At 49.5% G+C, this 21044-nt stretch overlaps 1 protein-coding gene across 7 annotated transcripts in view; it reads right to left on the reverse strand.

Moving 5' to 3' along the window:
* Unkl (unk like zinc finger) overlaps positions 1-21044 on the reverse strand; it is a 48910-nt gene that overhangs the window by 18957 nt on the left and 8909 nt on the right. For all 7 annotated transcript variants that reach the window (XR_001579614.2, XM_016005568.3, XM_006971669.4 and 4 more), the window contains exons 3-9: positions 16688-16864; positions 15596-15729; positions 10676-10811; positions 6678-6795; positions 4914-4998; positions 3706-3788; positions 1922-1981 (exon numbers count right to left, since the gene is read on the reverse strand). Coding sequence is in view for 6 of the 7 variants with exons in the window: in XM_006971669.4 (XP_006971731.1) it covers positions 1922-1981; positions 3706-3788; positions 4914-4998; positions 6678-6795; positions 10676-10811; positions 15596-15729; positions 16688-16864 (793 nt within the window). In the remaining variant the exon portion in view is untranslated. The remainder of the gene's footprint in view (positions 1-1921; positions 1982-3705; positions 3789-4913; positions 4999-6677; positions 6796-10675; positions 10812-15595; positions 15730-16687; positions 16865-21044) is intronic.

The raw sequence follows: 21044 nt of genomic DNA on the forward strand, positions 1-21044 counted from the left end.
ACAGCAATAGCAGCCCCGACTAAAACACTAGGTAAGCACTCTATCACTGAGCTACCTCCCCAGCCCTTTATTTTAACCTTCAAGACAATCCCTTACTACACCATGCCCAAGCTGGCCTTAAACTCAGTGGTATCCTTGCCTCAAGCCTCTGAAGTAGCTGGGGTTTGATGTGTCTGGACTACCAGACCTGGTCCCCAATGTATACTTCCTTCTGTGGCATTAATTACATTCACCCTTACCAGTTTCCAGAACCCTTCGCCTTCCCCAACTGATACTCTGTCCTGTGACCATGAACACCTCACCCTCCTTCCCTTGGCCTGGCTCTGTGAGAGCAGAACACAAGGGAGGATAGAAACGTTCCCACAGGAAAAAGCGACAATTCACCCAGAGCAATCTTTCAGTCAGTGCTGACTACTATTGATTTATTTATTTTTGAGGTAGAGACAGTGTAGTTTGGCTGGCCTTGAACTCATGACCTTCCTGACTTGCCCTATCAAGTATTGGAATTTGGGGTTACAGGCATGGACCATGGAACCTTGTAACACTCACTGTTCTTTTACAGTGAAGAGGAAACAGACACGACCTTGAGTCGTTAGGGCAGCACTGTGAAGACAGAAATCCCTGTTTCCTAAAACAGGCAACTTAGTTTGAAGCAACGTATGGAGCCAAACTGGTTGGGGAGAAGCCTTGGGGCTGGGGACACATGGAGCTCCCAGCACAAGACCTGGGCATTGTGAAGAAGTTTAATGAACACAGACGGGCTATCTTCCTTCAGATGGGAGGCTCCCCAGAGCCACCAACGTCCACTCCCAGAAACAAGCCAGGCTCGTGAGCATGGAGGTGTGAGTTCAACAGCATCCCCTAAATCCTTAGGTGGGAACCCTTACTACTATGACATCTGGCTGTGACCTAATCTGGACAGAAGAGTCCTTTTTTTTTTTTTTAATTTTCTCTGTGTAGCCTTGACTGTCCTGGAACTTGCTCTGTAGTCCAGGCTGGCCTCTGCCTCTCGAGTGCTGGGATTAAAGGTGTGTGCCACCACCGCCTGGTGACACAAGAGTCATCTTCATAGACATGGTAGGTTAAGATGAGGTCACTGACGGGGGCGAATGGGGTCCTTGTAAGACATGAGGACAAAGACATGCACCAGGGCTAACTAACCCTGTGAAGCCACAGAGAGCACACAAGTCTGTGGACCTGACCCCACCTTGACCTCAGTCTCTAACCTCAGGTCTTGGAAATAGAGTTTGTTGCTTAAACCTCTGCCTGAGACACTGATACAGTGGTTGTAGCTGGCTGATATACAGGCTCTGAAAGGCCTGTGTTTGCCCAAGAAAAATGCCACAAGGCTTTGGTTTTGTTGTTTTCAAGGACACAATTTTTTTTTTGGGGGGGGGGGTTGAGAGAGGGTTTCTCTGTGTAGCCCTGGCTGTCCTGGAACTCACTCTGTAAACCAGGCTGGCCTTGAACTCACAGAGATTCACATGCCTCTGCCTCTCCTGAGTGCTGCGATTAAAGGTATACACCACCACCACTTGGCTTAAATATTTTTTTTTTTTTTTTTTTTTTTTTTTTTTTTTTTTTTTTGGTTTTTTCGAGACAGGGTTTCTCTGTGTAGCTTTGCGCCTTTCCTGGAGCTCACTTGGTAGCCCAGGCTGGCCTCGAACTCACAGAGATCCGCCTGGCTCTGCCTCCCGAGTGCTGGGATTAAAGGCGTGCGCCACCAACGCCCGGCTTGGCTTAAATATTTTTAACAACAAAACCACAAACACATAAATCCAAGCACAAGAGAAAGGTAATTACAGAGCACATGGGCACTAGGACTGGGGATTTAGCTCGGTGTAGAGCAAGACCACAGTGTATGGAAAGGCCTAGAAAGCCAGCTCTCCAGCCGCACAGCCATGTGGCCCCAGAACTGTACCTGTTTGCTGTCCTCACTAGCTTTCTGGCTTCCTTCAGAGGGGGAGTCTTTCCGTTTGGCCTGCAAGAGAAGGACCACTTAGGTTGGAAAGGCAAGGAGGAGACATCTTCTGAAAACACACAGACTTACACTTTGTTTGGAATTTAGAAAATGCTGGAACTGGTGTGCTGGCTCAGGCTTGTAATTCCAGCACAAGGGAGGCTGAAGCAGGAAGATCCTACGTTTGAGACCAACCTAGGCTATATAATAAGACCCTGCCTCAAAACAAAAACTAACAGCACCAAAAACAAAACACCAAGAAAGTACAAGTCCTGGAAGACTTGTGAAACCGAGAAGGTGCTTTCGTGGTACCAAAGCCCCTCCCACACCTGGATCACTCAGGACTGACAGTCTGTGGGACACTGCACAGGCACCAGGAGCCAAGGAGTTGTTCAAGAAGAAGGCCTGGCCATGGGCTCATGGACTCACCACACTAACCAGGCCCTCAGATGAGGTGGTCAAATTCAAGGGCAGCATGCTGGAGACTAGAACTAAGGGCCCTGCTCTTCTATTTGACCCAAACAGCATCGAGGCTGACACTGCACAGGATGTGGGTATTGCCCAAGGGAGACCCAGCTCTACCTTCTTGAGGGAGGATCGCTCCAGGCATTTTAGTGGCCCTGTGAGGGTTTTGTGACAATCCCAAGAGAAAAGTGGCAAGTTCTGGGTACACAGTGCCAGCAGGGTCCCAGGCACCAAGCCTGAGTGTGGAGATGCTGCCTCCTCCACAGGCTCTCAACCCAGACTGTCCACACACTCCGGGGAAGGGGCCCAGGACATCTCACTGACACCAGAGTGGCAATGCACTATCAAAGTCTGACGGTGCCCCGGGTCCCCTGAGCTGACACCAGCAGAGCACACCTGCTGCACCCACCCACCCAGGACAGACGCAGATGTTGGCCTGTCGGCCACAAAGAACACTTCCAGAGTCTCAGCGGCCTGTCAGCAGACCCAGGGTCCGCCCGACCCAAGCGGCCTTGGTAAGACAGTCCAGCGACACCCGAAGGGCACAAGCTAAGCGGAGTGGCTCTGTTCAACAAACTCAGTAATGTTTGTTTGTTTGTTTGTTTGTTTGTTTTCGAGACAGGGTTTCTCTGTGTAGTCCTGGCTGTCCTGGATCTCCCTCTATAGACCAGGCTGGCCTCGAACTCACAGAGATCCGCCTGCCTCTGCCTCCCGAGTGCCGGGATTAAAGGTCTGCGCCACCTCCGCCCAGCAAATTCAGGAATATTTCAATGTTATTCAAACAGTTTTAGAACCAGTTACTAGTTTTAGTCCATTTTTGAGAAGCCTGTCCCCATACTGGGAGGCCTCTTCAGGATTTATTCTAGTGGCTGACTCTGACACGGACAGGAAGTGATTTCTAAGTACGGTGAGACCATCCATCCTCATCCATCAGAACCACGATGCCCTTATCCAACACCTGGGAGTGTCGAGTAACAGAGACGAGGCAGGCCCCATCAGCTACCATTTGCTGATGACCTCCAACTGCCTAGGAACCCGACAGCTCAAGGCATCTGCAAAGGTGAGGCAAAGCACTGGGTACCCGCTAAAGCAAGATCTGACCAGTCAGCACACCAGGAGCGTGTCCTGCTCCAGCCCATGCAGGAATAGAGCCAGGATTTTTCTAGACTCTTCTAGAAGGAACCTCAACTCCACGTGTAGACTGCCTCCAACCACACCACCTAAATGTCATCCCATCTCTGTCCCCAGCAGAGTGATTAAGCCAACCAATGTCTACTTACACTTGCAGGCTGGTTGCTGTAAGCCGAGGTGCTGTTGGAATTGAGATCACGGCAGCTCCAGTCATTCACCATTCCCAGGCTCTCTACCAAGAAGAGAGAGCAGTTGGCACCGAGGGGCTGCCAGCTGGCCCACAGGACAGGTGGAGAGCACAGGCTGGTGTTACAACCTCTTCCCCTTTTCTGGATGGCAGGCCGGCCCTGACAGAGCCGTTGTTTTTTGTTTTTGTTTTTTTTTTAAAGATTTCTTTTTAGGGGCTGTAGAGGTGGCTTGATGGTTAGGGACATTTGTTGCTCCTGCAGAGGACCTGAGTTCAGTTCCCAGAACTCACATGGTAGCCCACAACCATTTGTAATTCCAGTTCCAGGCATGCAACACCTTTTGGCTTCTGCAGGCACCAGGCATGTGTGTGGTGCACATAAATATATGCAAACAAAACATTCATGTACATAAAAACCAATCTATTTTTAAAAGTCTACTTTTAAGTATGTGCATGATGTGTGTGTCTCTGTGTGGGTATGTGCAAAGGAGTCCTTGAGAATGCATCAGATTCCCTGGTGGTGTGGGCCTCCTGAGTGAATGCTGGGAAAGAACCCAACTCACATCTCCTGCAAGAGCGGTACATGCTCCTAACCACTGATCCATCTCTCTAGACCCCAAACAGTGCCATTTGGGTTCAGCAACTTTAAGAGGAAAATCAACATGTCAAGTGTGAACAGAACAGCTGCCGTCCCAAATGAGACAGAAAGTGAAGTCTGAGTTTGTAACTACTTTAGAGCCCCCAGAGCCCCAACTCCAGAGCTGGGGACAGCTCTAGAGGATCTATTATGAACCTAGGTGACAACTACTGACTCCGAGGCTCGGAGCAGCTGGCCAAGCCTAACTAAGAGACCTTGGTGTTTCCTCCAGCTACATGGACAGACAGACTCCACAAAGCCACTGCCACTCCGTCCCACTAGAACAGTAGCTCAGGGCAAGGTGTGGGTGAACAAGTGAATGACAGACAGCCCTGGCTCTCCCTGAGGTAGGTGGGGCCCAGCAGGCCTTGGGGCAAGTGTCCTTCTAAGCTTTACAGGTCCAGCCTGTCTCAGGTGCAAAGGGCAAGGCAGGTGCAGGCATGTGGCGTGAGCCCCACCCCAGCCATCTAAACGGGCATGGCCTTACATGCAGATGTGGCCAGAGCCCAGGAGGCGGGAGGTTGTCCACTTACTCTCAACATGTGCAAAGGCACAGAAGGGGCCCCGAGGGCAGTAGCCGGTCTGGCGCATGTCGTTGCATTTTGTGGATTTGTAGATCTAGGAAATAAGACAAAATACGGAAGCTTATTGACCTGGGTTTCTGGGAGAGGAAAACAGCTGGCTGCTTGGAACATACCAGCCATCCCAGACCGCACAGCTGGCTCTCGGAACACACCAGCCATCACAGACCGCACAGCTGGCCGCTCAGAACACACAAGCCATCCCAGACCGCACAGCTGGCTCTCGGAACACACCAGCCATCCCAGACCGCACAGCTGGCTCTCGGAACACACCAGCCATCCCAGACCGCACAGCTGGCTCTTGGAACACACCAGCCATCACAGACCGCACAGCTGGCTCTCGGAACACACCAGCCATCCCAGACTGCACAGCTGGCTGCTCGGAACACACCAGCCATCCCAGACCGCACAGCTGGCTGCTCAGAACACACCAGCCATCACACACTGTGCGGCACTTCCAGTTGTAGAATAGTTATGTGGTGTCTCCAAAAGTTCACAGAAGGCTGGTTCTCAGCACTGGAAGATGGTGAAACCTTGACAAGTCAGGGCTAGTGGGCGACCCCTAGAACAATGAGGCATGATCTTGTGGAGGCAGGGCAGGCCCAAAGCTTTGGGGCCGTGTGAACATGAATAGGAACCTCCAAAACTTGGGAGCTACACAAACCTTTTCTTTCTAGTGATGGAAAGGTGGCCACCACACAGTTCGCCCCTAGATGCCCTTGGTCCTGAAAACCCTCCTGAAGAACATATTGGCCAGGGCCAAACCTGTCCACCAGACCTCCAGGCCAAGCCACTCTACTCTGCATCTCTGGAAGAGGGGTCTACCTCTGGCACACAGCAGAAGCTCAGGCAAAGCCTGCTCAATGAATACAAGCATCTACCTCGTGACTGGACTGTTCACCACTTCACTTAGGGTACCACACTCACCATGGGGACCTGGCAAAGGACAGGCAAGCCTTGGCACCAGGAACTCTACTCCAAGGGCCAACATCTGCCCAGACACCCAAACCACACCACCCACTAAGAGGCTCAGGTACGGGCACGACAACAGCACCCCTGCACTAGCAGACGTCTGTCTGCGTGGAGTCCCACTTCCCTCAGGTCCCCAGCCTAGCCCCAGCTCCCCGCAGACTCAGGGCTCCAAGGACCGTCCTTTTGCCTCTTCATTTGAACTCAAATCTAAATGTGTTCTGCTTGGTGACTGAGTCGTCAAGGTGAACTCACAAGGACAGGGCCAAACACCTATCCAGAACATTCCACAGGACAGACAGCTCTGATCATCCTGGTGGTGACCTTTGAACCCGTGGAACATCCTCAAGAGAGAGTCTCAGGGCAGGCAGTTCACCTCACATGGCACTCGGGGTGGTTGTGGGCCACACGGGATCAGCTGGACATCAACAGGTACTGGCAACAGGGCAGCCAGAACCAGCAGGCAAGGGGACCCTCTAGTAAGAACTGCCCCCCCTGCTCAGACTCCCTGTTCTGGAAAAGGGAAGTGTCGTCCTCACTCCATGGGGGTCGTTCCTGCCTCCCTCCCCCCAACCCCCACCCCCACCCCCTCCTAGGCTGACTTAATACATCTCACAGTGTAACTCAACAATGTGCACTGAGTGACGTTTCTGGTCCTACGAGCCCCTTCCGGTGAGGATCCCACACACACACAGCAGGCCCCTGCTGAGCTGCCAATCATTCCGTCCAGCCCTGCCCCGTGCCTACCTCAGGATGGAACTGCTGCTCCGTACGGGAATGGCAGTACTGACAGCTGTCCCCACCGTCACACCGTGAGGGCTCACCCCACTCGTCACCATGCTTCACACTGGGGCAGGGCGTAGACCTAGAGGAGGAAGAGTGTGCCCATGTGCTCAGAATGCAGAGGGCAGAGGGCAATGTGAACCTACAGTGGCCATGTTCCCCCTCAGGGGTGCAAAGGAAAACAGGGTGAACTTGCCATCTGAGTCAGGGCTGCCTGTGTGAAGGGTGAGGGGCCCACAGCAGGGGGTGGCCCAGGGCTCTGTCTTCTCCAGCAAAGTAGAATCTGAGACTTGATGCTGTTTTCAGACTCTTAATCAGCTTAAGTGACCCATATCCCCCACCCTTCCCACACTTTCTGGTGGCTTCACGGTCACTCATTTGGGGTTTATAGTCAGAACTCCTGCCTCGGGACTCTTTTTTCCCTTTATCTGATTTTCCATCCTTTTTACGAGGATGTCCACTGGTCCTCTTAGGCCTGCAGTGGTGACAGACAACACCACTGATTTGTATTATTCCTGGTTTTCTACTCAGGTCTCCTGGCCCTGAAGCTATTCAGAAAGCAGTGAAGTCACAAATCCACCATCTTCATTCACCTCTAAGAACAGGTATAACGGGGCACTCAGGGGATATGGGGCTATTACAAAGAGGAGAGGGTAGGTAGCCCTCTGCGAAGAAAAGGTCCAACAGGCTGAAGGAGGAACCTGTGGGGACTGAGGCCTGGGCCACCAGGAGTGCAGACAGCAAGCCCAAAGGAGAGGCCAAGCAACACAGAGAGAGGTAGCTGGAGGCAGAGCAGCTGATGCTTTGGAAGACGGGTGACCATCAGCCTGGTGGGACCCCAACCCAGATGCAGGTGAGAATCAGGAGGGCAGGAGGTTCAGACAACCCCAGAACTCTCCGTCTCCAGATTCAGTGGCCTGCTATCAGTTTGGAAGGTGAACTCTTTAATTCACATCCCACTAAAGCCAAAGGCGCAGTGCCTGCTGGGTGAGGCAGCCCTTCCTTCCTTTGCAGGGGTGGTGCACTGTATAAGGTGGTGCACTGTATAAGGGTGGTACACTGTATAAGGTGGTACACTGTATAAGGTGGTGCACTGTATAAGGTGGTACACTGTATAAGGGTGGTGCACTGTATAAGGGTGGTACACTGTATAAGGTGGTACACTGTATAAGGTGGTGCACTGTATAAGGGTGGTGCACTGTATAAGGGTGGTACGCTGTATAAGGTGGTACACTGTATAAGGTGGTACACTGTATAAGGGTGGTGCACTGTATAAGGTGGTGCACTGTATAAGGTGGTACACTGTATAAGGGTGGTGCACTGTATAAGGGTGGTGCACTGTATAAGGGTGGTACACTGTATAAGGTGGTATACTGTATAAGGGTGGTACACTGTATAAGGGTGGTGCACTGTATAAGGTGGTACACTGTATAAGGTGGTATACTGTATAAGGGTGGTGCACTGTATAAGGTGGTGCACTGTATAAGGGTGGTGCACTGTATAAGGGTGGTGCACTGTATAAGGGTGGTACACTGTATAAGGTGGTACACTGTATAAGGTGGTACACTGTATAAGGTGGTACACTGTATAAGGTGGTACACTGTATAAGGTGGTGCACTGTATAAGGTGGTACACTGTATAAGGTGGTGCACTGTATAAGGTGGTACACTGTATAAGGGTGGTACACTGTATAAGGGTGGTGCACTGTATAAGGTGGTGCACTGTATAAGGGTGGTACACTGTATAAGGGTGGTGCACTGTATAAGGGTGGTGCACTGTATAAGGGTGGTACACTGTATAAGGGTGGTGCACTGTATAAGGTGGTACACTGTATAAGGTGGTATACTGTATAAGGGTGGTACACTGTATAAGGTGGTGCACTGTATAAGGGTGGTGCACTGTATAAGGTAGTGCACTGTATAAGGTGGTGCACTGTATAAGGGTGGTGCACTGTATAAGGGTGGTACACTGTATAAGGTGGTGCACTGTATAAGGGTGGTGCACTGTATAAGGGTGGTGCACTGTATAAGGGTGGTGCACTGTATAAGGGTGGTGCACTGTATAAGGGTGGTGCACTGTATAAGGTGGTGCACTGTATAAGGTGGTGCACTGTATAAGGTGGTGCACTGTATAAGGTGGTACACTGTATAAGGGTGGTGCACTGTATAAGGGTGGTACACTGTATAAGGGTGGTACACTGTATAAGGTGGTACACTGTATAAGGGTGGTGCACTGTATAAGGGTGGTGCACTGTATAAGGGTGGTGCACTGTATAAGGGTGGTACACTGTATAAGGGTGGTGCACTGTATAAGGTGGTGCACTGTATAAGGTGGTACACTGTATAAGGGTGGTACACTGTATAAGGGTGGTGCACTGTATAAGGGTGGTGCACTGTATAAGGTGGTGCACTGTATAAGGTGGTACACTGTATAAGGGTGGTGCACTGTATAAGGGTGGTGCACTGTATAAGGGTGGTGCACTGTATAAGGTGGTGCACTGTATAAGGTGGTGCACTGTATAAGGGTGGTGCACTGTATAAGGTGGTGCACTGTATAAGGGTGGTACACTGTATAAGGGTGGTACACTGTATAAGGGTGGTGCACTGTATAAGGGTGGTGCACTGTATAAGGTGGTGCACTGTATAAGGTGGTGCACTGTATAAGGTGGTGCACTGTATAAGGTGGTGCACTGTATAAGGTGGTGCACTGTATAAGGGTGGTGCACTGTATAAGGGTGGTGCACTGTATAAGGTGGTACACTGTATAAGGGTGGTGCACTGTATAAGGGTGGTGCACTGTATAAGGGTGGTGCACTGTATAAGGGTGGTGCACTGTATAAGGGTGGTGCACTGTATAAGGGTGGTGCACTGTATAAGGTGGTGCACTGTATAAGGTGGTGCACTGTATAAGGTGGTGCACTGTATAAGGGTGGTGCACTGTATAAGGTGGTGCACTGTATAAGGTGGTGCACTGTATAAGGTGGTACACTGTATAAGGTGGTGCACTGTATAAGGTGGTGCACTGTATAAGGGTGGTACACTGTATAAGGTGGTGCACTGTATAAGGTGGTGCACTGTATAAGGGTGGTGAACTGTATAAGGGTGGTGCACTGTATAAGGGTGGTACACTGTATAAGGTGGTGCACTGTATAAGGTGGTACACTGTATAAGGGTGGTACACTGTATAAGGTGGTGCACTGTATAAGGTGGTGCACTGTATAAGGGTGGTGCACTGTATAAGGGTGGTGCACTGTATAAGGTGGTGCACTTGTATAAGGGTGGTACACTGTATAAGGGTGGTGCACTGTATAAGGTGGTGCACTGTATAAGGTGGTGCACTGTATAAGGTGGTGCACTGTATAAGGGTGGTGCACTGTATAAGGTGGTGCACTGTATAAAGTGGTGCACTGTATAAGGGTGGTGCACTGTATAAGGGTGGTGCACTGTTTCCAGAAGCGCCAGGAGAAACACCCAAGGGTACTGGACAGGCTGCAGGGGGTATCCCCAGCTGTGCTCCCCAGACAGTGGGAGGATCACGTGAGAACCACCTGCCTGAGTGCAGAAAGCTAGGCCCCTGCTCTGCCCTCCCTTACCCTGCAACAGCTGTCCTAGCCTTTACTTTGTCTCTAACAAGCCCACCCAGCCCTTTAAGACAGCGCCCTTGCCTATGCGGTGACAGCATTGCTGAGCAGGGACGCCTCAATGGGAGAATTCTAAGAGTGGACGTCTCTGCGGCAACAGCGTGGAAAATGCTGCCCCTCCCCAGCATGGGGTGCAGGAGTCCCAGGAAAGAAGTGAAGAAGCCTCACGGCCCTGCGTCTGTCAGATGAACGGAGGCAGCGGGGGTCGCAGCGTCAGGCCAGTGGTTACAGTGGAGACATGTTCAACAGCCAGAGCCGACCCCTGATGGGGAACACCTGGGAGATGGCTCAGGGTCCTCCTGCCTGTGGCCCCTGCACCCACCTGTACTGGAACATCCTGGGGTTCCGACGGCGGTCTCTGCTGTTGTGGTAGTGGGGACAGGCGTAGCCCTGGCGACATAGGCGTGGTGGCTTTGGGCACTGCTCCGTCTTATAGCTGCCCAATACGAAGTTACTGTCTGTAAAATGGATGCAAGAAAACCCAGCCTTTAGTGCTCCCAGTAACATCAGGTACAGCAGCCCAAAGCCCAGACAGCCACACATCCATCACCACTGAGTAGATTATCAAACACAGTTCACCTGTGAGGAAGGACCAGACCTGCCGTACTATGGATTGCAGTAGGAGATGCCAGGCACAAGGCTATGAGTATGACCAACATTCATTTGATGTACAGAGGAGAGAAACCCAGAGATGAAAGAGCACCAGAAGACAGGGAAGCCCTGCTAACTGGGATGGATTCCTTTGGGAACTGGCTGGAAATACAGCTCAGTCAGTAGAGGACTCATCTAGTGTGGACAAAGCTTGGCTTAGTCCCTAGCACAAAACAGGCATGATGGGACAGCCTGTAATCCCAGCACTGGAGAGGCACAGATGAGGATCAGAAACGCAAGGTTATTCTTGGTTACATGGCAAGTTCAAGGCAAGCCTTAGTGAAATGAAGCCCTATCTCAAAAAGGAAGAGAATTCAAATGACAGTGAAGTGATGATCACACACTTGTGTGACCATATTAAAAACCGCTGACAGGCCAAGGAGATGGCTTAGTGGCTTTTTTTTTTTTTTTTTTTTTTTTTTGGTTTTTTAAGACAGGGTTTCTCCGTGTGGTTTTGGTGCCTGTCCTGGATCTCCCTCTGTAGACCAGGCTGGCCTTGAACTCACAGAGATCTGCCTGGCTCTGCCTCCTGAGTGCTGGGATTAAAGGTGTGCACGGGCTTAGTGGTCTTAAGTGATTGCTGTCTGAGGACCAGACTTCAGATCCTAGAATTTATGTAAATTCCACACAGGCATGCCAGCCTGCCTGTAATTCCATCACTCAGAATGCAGATCCAGTGAGCTGTGGGTACAATTCAAAGACCCTTTATCAATGAATAAAAGGGGAAAGAGTAACAGAGGACACCATCTGATGTCAACCTTGGGCTTCCACATATACAAATGCATATTCACTTGTCCACAAACACATATTCACAGGCATGCACAAACCTACCTAACACACAAACAACAGAAACAGCTTTTTTTTTTTTTGGTTTTTGGTTTTTTGAGACTGGGTTTCTCTGCGTAACCTCAGACTGGCCTCGAACTCACAGAGATCCGCCTCCCTCTGCCTTCCGAGTGCTGGGATTAAAGGCATGAGCCACCACCACCTGGCCAGAAACAGCTTTTTTGAGACTATGTTTGTACTCGGCTCACTGACCTCCTCCCATTCTCAGGAATGTCTTCTCTTTCTTGAACTATTTCTATTTCCTTAAGAAAAAGTCAACTTACTGAAATGTAACCCTAATCTCCACAGACTTGGGTGGTGACTGGCCAGTGTAGGTGGCCACTGTGGATGCTGTCAATAAGGCTGGAATGCACAGGAACATAGGCCTGGATTTTCTTCTCAGTTTGCGGTAACTAAAAATACTTTTAGGCCTGTGAGATGGCTTAGCATGTAAGAGCATTTACTGCATAAACCTGGCAACCTGAATTCAATCTCTGGAACCCACAGTGGAAGGAGAAAACTGATCCCCAAAAGTTGTCCTGTGACCTCTACCTAAGCACCATAGCATTTGAATGCCCACTCCTACCTCTAATGATGATGACGATGATAATGACAGGAGAGGAGAAGAAATTCTTTCAAAAATGCTTAACATTCTTTTTTTTTTTTTTTAAAAAAAAAACAGGTTACGTGTACTCTAGGCTGGCTTCAGATTCAACCTCCTGTGCCTGCCTCCCCAGTGTTGGGGTCAAGTGTCAGCCACCATGCTCTGCTCAGACTGCTGGAGAGTAAACCTTGGATCTTTTGTTAGGGAAGTGTTGGGGACCGAACCTAGGACCTAGAGCCCAGGCAAGTGATCTAATACTGAGTTACACAAACGCAACCCTCTTTACTTTCAATTTTGAGACAGGGTCCCATTAATTGCCCAGGCTGACTCTGTAGCTCAAGCTGGCCTAGATTTTGCAATTCTGCTCAGACTGACTCCCAAATGGTAAGAATACAGGTATATACCAACCATGCCCAGCTCAGTATCTGTGTTAACTCTATGAAACACTCTTGCTATGTAGTCTAGGCGGGGCCTGAGTTCATGATCATCCTTCATCCGCCTCCCAAGTGCTGGAATCACAAAGTGTGCATCATCAACATTCAGCTTAAAAATGATTGACTTTATGCTGGGTGGTGTAGCGCATGCCTTTAATCCCAGCACTTGAGAGACAGAGGCAGTTGGATCTTTGAGTTCAAGGCCAGCCTGGTCTACAGAGTGAGTTCCAGGACAGCAAGGGCCACTCAAAGAAACCCTGCCTCAAAACAAACAAAAACAAAACAAGGCTGGGAGGCGGTGGCGCATGCCTTTAATCCCAGCACTGGAGAGGCAGAGGCAGGCAGATCTCTATGAATTCAAGGTCAGCCCGGGGCTACATTAGTGAGACCCTATCTCAAAACAAAAAACAAAACCCTTAGCAAACAGAAACATGAGTAAAGATTCCCTAAAAATCACCTCCTTTCTCTCCTTCTTGCTCAGCTAGGTCCTGGTGAGTCAAATCTACCCTACAGAGACGTGGGGGATTCTCACCTCCCACCTGTGGCACTGGACCAGATGCCCGCTTGGAGGAGGAGAACAGATCCTGCCAAGAGAGAAGCTGCTGAACAAGGGTGATAAAAACACGCAAAGCCAGACATGAAGCTGCTGCCACACCATCCTCCAGCTGACTGTCACACCCTGTCTGTGACGTTGGGACAGGCCACTGCAAGTCTCCCTCTGCAACAGAGAGTGGGCAGGCAGGGCTCCTCTCCTCTCCCAACACCTGCAATGTGATAAGAGGCCAGAGCCTGTCAGCACTGAGCCCGCTGGGACAATGAAGAGGACAGTGGGAGTCTCAGCGATACCAGCCAGCATGGCAGGGGGACCACAGCAAGAGGAGGACACCGAGTCAGAAACAGTCCCACAGTCATGCTGTTAATTTATCCAGCCTCTGGCCCCTAGCTGTAGACAAATTTCTAAACAGTCTTATAAAACAAGAAACACAGAGCCAAATACAGGGGTGAAAGTCACAGGGATCAGAGAAATAAGAACAGCCACCAACTAACCTTAGCTCACCACATCGCTGTCGCTTCCCAAGAGAACCGAACCAGCTTCTTCCCGTCTAACCCGCACCTTTACTGCCTACCCCTACCTGACTTTGTTTACGGCTACCTGTGTCCTCTGATCTCCAGGCAAACTTTATTTATTGACATACAAATAAAATATCACCACACCTAGCTCTGTTCCTTTTATCCAATGAGGGAAGAGGACTGCAGGAATACAACCCACAGCTGGACCATCTACGATCTGAACATACTACTTTCAACCTAGACAGCCCTGAGCAGAGCAAGTTGGAGGAGGTGCATCAAGACTTACTGTATTGCTAAAAACTTCACAGACTGGACATACCCCCAACACAGATATAGATAATTAAAAAAATAAAAACAAATCTTAAAAAAGAAAAAAAAGCCAGGTATGGTGATGGAGGTCTTTGATCTCAACACTCTGGAGGCAGAAGCAGATGGATCTTTATGAGTTTGAAGCCAGCCAGATCTACAGAGCAAGTTCAAGACTGTCAAGGTACACAGCGAATCCCTGTCTCAAAAAACTAAACCAAACAACAAAAACAAACAGAAAAACCTTCACAGTCCATGGGTAACACATATGACTACCCTTGAATATGGAGTTTCCTGTGTGTGTGTGCGTCTGTCTGTGCACATGTCCTTGAATGCACATGTGGGGGGCAGAGGTTGACATCAGGTGTCTTCCTCTGGCACTCTCATCTTACTATTTTTAAACATTCATTACTTTATGTGTAGGAGTGTCTGTCTGCATGTAATGTCTGTACACCATGTGTGTGCCTGGTGCCCATGAAGGCCAGAGGAGGGCATCAGATCCCCGGGAACTGGAGTTACGACTGTTGCCATGTGGATGCTAGGAAATATATATACTCTGGTCCTCTGGAAGAGCAGCCATGCTGTCAACTGCTGAGTCCTCTCTCCAGCCCCTTCCCCCTTAGTATTTGGAACCCAGAGCTTACCAACTAGCTGAACTGACTGGAGAACAAGCCTTCAGGATCCTCCTGTCTCCAGCTCCCTACTGCTTGGATTACAGGCCTGCACTGTGACACTCGGGTTTTCTCAGGAATGCTGGGCATCCAGACTCAGACCCCAATGCTTATACAGCAAGCACTTTATTCCCCAAGCCACCTGCCAAACCCCTAAAACGGGTAGTTTTTATGCAGATTTTACCACAAAACAAGACTTTTACTCTTCACAACTATCATTCTCGGGGCCTTCAGGGAATATGGGTTTCGTAGCCACAAGGGACAAGTCCAAGGACAGACAAACATCTGATTTAAACTCCAGCTCCACAGAAACCCAGGTTTTGGCAGGTGGATCCGACTTTAATGGGGTAGGTGGCAGCAGACACCAGCTAGCAATGTGCTGGACCAGGCTGCCTGGAAGTTGCTGTGGGCCCTGACACTTCCCTCAGCCCCACAGCCAACCAACACCACCCACCAAGACGACAGGCTACGGGTCAGCACATTCCGGGACCAGATGGCTGGGTTCAAATCCCATTTGGCCATCTGTTTCCTAAATGGCTAACGGTTAGCAGTGGACCGAGGGAGCTTGGCTTTTCCATCTGACCCTCCTGCAGGCTATGTTAAGAACCCATGAACGGAGCAGGTACCAAGTGAAAGGTCACGGCTCTCCCCTGCAGGTACTGCAGTGAGCCTGGGCTTACCTTGCCACCGAGGATCCTCCCCCAGGATCTTCTCGATCATGGCCTGGCTGGCCAAGACCCCGGGCTGCAGATCAGGTACACCATCCCCGCCGCTGAGCTGGCCGTTCTGCAGGGCTTCCTGAGCCTGAAGCTCCCTGCAAACAATAGCACAGCACAGCAGTTATGGCCTTCAGTCCCTGAAGGTGGGGAAGCCAGCAGAATCCATGGCTCCAGAGCCACCTGATCTGTCCCTTCAAGGGCACTGCCTGGAGGTTTAGGGCCAAACTACCGTAGTGGCATCAAGCACAGCAGCCTTGTCTTAGGACACCAGTTCCATCTCAATTTGCAATTTCAGAGCTGGTTTGTTTACAAAGGATCTGCCCCCACTCCCACCCCTATTTTAGACAGGGTCGATGTAATCCTGGCTTCTCCTGGAACTTGCTATGTAGACCAGGCTGTCCTGAAACTTAAAGAGATCCACCTGCCTCTACCTCCTGAGTGCTGGGATTAAAGGCATGCACCACCAACCCTGGCTTTTTTTTTTTTTTTTTTTTTTTTTTTTTTTAGGAGGAGGAGGAGAGGGGCTCACTCTGCTGTAGCCCAGAATGTCCCGGTATTTACTAAGTCACCTTATATTGCAGAAAGGGCTTGAACTCGTGGCAGCCTGAGCCTGACTTGGCCTCCCAAGTGTTAGGGTATTAAAGGTGTAGGCTCAGAAAGGATCTACTTTCCACAGCAGCTGGGCACACAAGATGTTCATTTGTCTAGACAGAAAGCATTACACCTCTGTCCCATCTGTGGTTCACAATACACAAGGAAACAGAACAGATGAGGGGTGGCCAGGGATGGACCTCAGTTCGTACAGTGCTTGCACAGCACACAGGAAACCCTGGTTCGATCCTTAGGCACCATAAACAGGTACGGTGGCAAACTCTGTCATCTTAGCACCCAAAGAGTGGCAGGGGGTAGGCTGAGGCCAGTGTGGCATGCACAGGAGACCCTGTACCCAAACGGTAACTGAATAAAACTGGGACTCGGAAACAGATGCTCGGAAACAAAGACACCGGAAGCAGCAAGGGAGGAAGCCGGTCCTTAGGTAAGCACCCTACTCACCTGATGTCACACACAGGGGGCCGCAAGTCCAGGGGCCCGTGTGCAAAGGCGCAGTGCAGACCATTCTTCACACAGTGGCCCCGCGCATCTGTCTCATGGATACACGTGCCCGTCTTGTAGTAGCGCAGGTGGTACTTGCGCTCAGTGTCCCCAGTTGTTCGATGCAGGTAGGGACATCTGGGGAGCAGAGGGGTGAACACACTGACTAGTTCCTGTAGACTCAGAGCTGACCCTGCGCTCCACCTGCCTCCCACTTGAGTAGCTGCTTCTACACCGCTGCTCACCGAGGGCTGCTCTGACCGAAGGATGACATTACCGAATGAGGACCTGGCCCCACTACCTTTCCATAGTTTACACCATGCACTTCTACCGGTGCTCGTCAGTTTCCTGTCAACTGGACACAAGCCAGGGTCATCTGAGACCAGGGAACCTCAACTGAGAAAAACGCCTCCATCAGACTGACCTGTAGGCCAATCTGTGAGGCATTTTCTTGATTGATAATGGATGTGGGCTGTTCCAACCCTGGGCAGATGATCCTGGATTGTATAAGAAATCAAACTGAGCAGGGTTGTAGTGGCGCCTTTAATCCCGGCACTGGGGAGGCAAAGCAGGACATGTCTGTGAGTTTGAGACCAGTCTGATCTACAGAACACGTGCCAGGATAGCCAGGGCTACAGAGGGAAACCCTGTCTCAAAAAAAAAAAAAAAAAAAAAAAAAAAAAAAAAAAAAAAAAAAAAAAAAAAAAACTCCAAAAAACAAAAAACAAAAAGGGGGGAAAAAAAGAACGCGAAGTGAGCAAGCCAAGTGAGTAAGCAGTAAGAAACACTGTAAGCAGAGTTCTTCTTCCAAGGTGTCTGCTTCAGTTTTTGCCTCAAGTTCCCTCAGTGATGTGAAGTGTGAGCCAATTAAACCATTTCCTCCCCCAAATTGCTTTGGGTCAGAATGTTTTATCACAGAAAGAGAAAAGCAAACTAAGACATTGTCCTTATTATCATTAATTACTGTGCCAAAACTCATGAGATCACATCAAGACAGAGGCTTCTGACTGGTGAGAAAGTGACAGGCTTTTTTTTTTAGACAGGGTCTCCTGTAACCCAAGCCTGCATAACCAATGACCTCACTTCTTCCTGCCTCTACCCAATCCCCGTGCTAAGGTGACTACCACACCCTGTTTATGTGGTGCTGGGGACTGAACCCAGGGCTTTTGCACATGAGGTAAACAATGAGCTGCACAGTCCCAGCCCTTCACTGATTTTATTTGATTTACTTTTTAACGTACTGTTATCTACCTTTAAGTCAATAGTTCACTTTTTTCCTGGAAATACTGGGAATTGAACTTAGGACTGCATGCATGCTAGGCAAGTGCTCTATCACTGAACTCCAGCTCCCGCCCTCCTTTACTGGTTTTTAAATAACGTCTTTTAGCTAATGTGGTAAACAGAGTTTAAAACAAAAACATCTCCCCAAGAAAAGGAAGAACTAACTTTGTTACAAACAACATTAAAGGACAAGCCACAGAGTGATCTTGCTCTCTCTCCGAGTTAGACTACACAGGAAGCAAGCAACTCCAAACTGTGTCCATCACTTCTCTCAAACTGGGAACTAAACTCTCCTACCTGGTTTGTATTTTGAGACAGGTCTTCTATACACCAGGCTGGCCTCAAACTTGCTATGTACCCCAGGATGCCCTTCTACTCTTAATTCTATCTCAACCTCCCAAGTGCTAGAATTACAGACGGATACAATACCTAGCCTTTACTATTTTCTTTCTTTCTTTTTATTTTTTATTTATTTTTTATTTTTTGGTTTTTCAAGATAGGATTTCTCTGTGTAGCTTTGGAGCCTGTCCTGGAACTAGCTCTGTAGACTAGGCTGGCCTTGAACTCACAGAGATCCACCTGCCTCTGCCTCCTGAGTGCTGGGATTAAAGGCATGCAGCACCACCACCTGGCTATTTTTCTTTCCTAAGAAATGTTTTACTATACTGTTTATTTTATCTATGTGTCCAACAACTCCAGGAGTCTGTTCTTTCCAGGACTTAACCCATGATGTTTTTTGGTGGCAAGTACCTTTATCTAAGCCATTTCAATAGTTCTGAAGTTATTTTTTTTTTTTTAATTTTTAGGCAGGATCTTACTATGTAGATATGGCAGGCTCAGAACCCCTATGTAGACCAGGCTGGCCTCGAACTCAGAGATCTGCCTGCCTCTGCATCCTGAAATCGGGGATTAAAAGTGTATGCCAATACTCTCAGCCCTGAATAAAATTCTTAAATGTTCATTTTTGTCACACACACAAGTCATGTCATCTTTCTGACAAGTTATTATCAGAGAAGGTAACTTCTGAGTCCACATCCTGGTGCTTTCAAGGACCCCAAGGAGGGGAAGGGGTTGGGAAGAGCCAAGGCAGGACCTGGGGCAAAATCGAAGAGACAAGGCAATGTCACCCATGTCACAATCACACAACAGGCGCATGGTTATATACTCCCAAGAGAGTCATAAACAACCAGAGAAATATAGGGGAACAGAGCAAAGAGGCCTCATGCTGTAGGGTGTGTGTGTGTGTGTGTGTGTGTGTGTGTGTGTGTGTGTGTGTGTGGTGTGTGTGTGGGCGGGCGATGACAACGCTACAAACAAATCCTGACTATCACGAAATGGGCCTCACCTCCCTTTACAGCCCACATCTACCTTGCAGTGACCGGGGATGGGCCCATTCCAGTGGTCATTCATTCTAACTGCCATCCCATCAGAGAAAAAGGTGTGACATCACTCCATAGGGGTAGAGAGAGAGGTCCCTACCTCACAGACATAACTCACCTACCCTTATCCATCCTCCCAATTTTACACTAAATTTATGTCCATTCTCATGGGGTTTGCTCTGACTTGTGCTGAGGGGCACCTTGCTTCTCTGCTCCAGGACCATTGCCATGGCAACCAGAGCCCAGTCTCGGATTTCTCCACAGAGCATCTGCGCTCCCACTGTCTAGCACTCTTTTCTGCTTGGCCAGGCAGTCGCTGCCCACTACTCCATGACCTCAAAGCTTGAGCTTAGATCAAATAGAAAGAAAATGCCTTAATGATGGGCATGTCTTTGTTTGTTTGGTTTGGTTTGGGTTTTTTTTCCCAGACAAGATTTCTGTGTGTAACAGCCCTGGCTGGCCTGGAACTCACTTTGTGGACCAGCTGACCTCAAACTCAAGAGACTCACAGAGATCTGTCTGCCTCTGTGTTCTGCCACTGCTGCCGCCGCCGCCGCCGCCGCCGCCGCCGCCGCCACCGCCACCACCACCACCACCACCGCCCAGCCCGAGTTTCCATTTCTAAGACTTAGAGCAGCTTGTCATGTATCTCCATGGCTATGGCATATGTCACATTCTTACCTGTGATATCTCCATGGAAAGACTCTTACTCATATAAATACTCATGGGGGACCAGTCGTGTTGGTGCACACCTTTAATCCCAGCACTAGTCAGCTAGAGGAATGCATATCTCTGTGAGTTCAGAGCCTAGTCTACAAAGCAAAATCCAGGACAGCCAGGGCTACATAGTGAGATCCTGTTTCAAAAAATAAATAAAGATAAAAAACTTGTAGGGCCTAGGGCTTAAGTGAACGCTGGACTCCCTGTAGGGTGAGTGTGAGCTGTGACTGTGCAAACTTTTCCCATGAATGGGAGGCATGAGCAGGCTTGGTGGCTAGAGTACCACATCTAAGAGGGAGAGGCAAGCAGATCTCTGAGTTTGAGGCCAGAGTGAGTTCTAGGACAGCCAGGGCTACACAGGGAAACCCTGTCTGAAAAAACCGACAACAAAAAGAAAAAAAGGGAAATTCCAGAGGCTGTAGAGGTGGCTCAGTGGTTAAGAAAAGGTACTGTTCTTGCAGAAGACTTAAGTTCAGTTCCCACCATCCACATAGGGTACACAGCCACCTGTTATCTCTAGCTCCAGGGGGATCTAACATCTCTGGCCTCTGAGGGCTTCTGCACATACCAACACACAGACACATAAAAATAAACAGCTGAGTGTTGGTGGCACACACCTTTAATCCCACCACTTGGGAGGCAGAGGCAGGTGGATCTCTATTAATTCGAGACCAACCTGGTCTACAGAGTGAGATCCAGGACTGTCAGGGCTACACAGAGAAACCCTGTCTACAAAAAAAGAAGAAATGGAAACCCAGCAAGTTACCAACAGTGAGGTGGTCTGAATAAGAATGGCCTCCACAGGCTCATATATTTGAATGTGTGGTCATCAGGGAATGGCACTACTTGAGAGGGATTAAGAGGTGTGGCCTTCACATTAATTAAAACAAGGAATTAGTTAAAGCAAACTTCTTATTCCTGAACACGGGCTGTCTCCT

Source organism: Peromyscus maniculatus, chromosome 8, assembly GCF_049852395.1.
Source record: "Peromyscus maniculatus bairdii isolate BWxNUB_F1_BW_parent chromosome 8, HU_Pman_BW_mat_3.1, whole genome shotgun sequence".
NCBI lineage: Eukaryota > Metazoa > Chordata > Mammalia > Rodentia > Cricetidae > Peromyscus > Peromyscus maniculatus.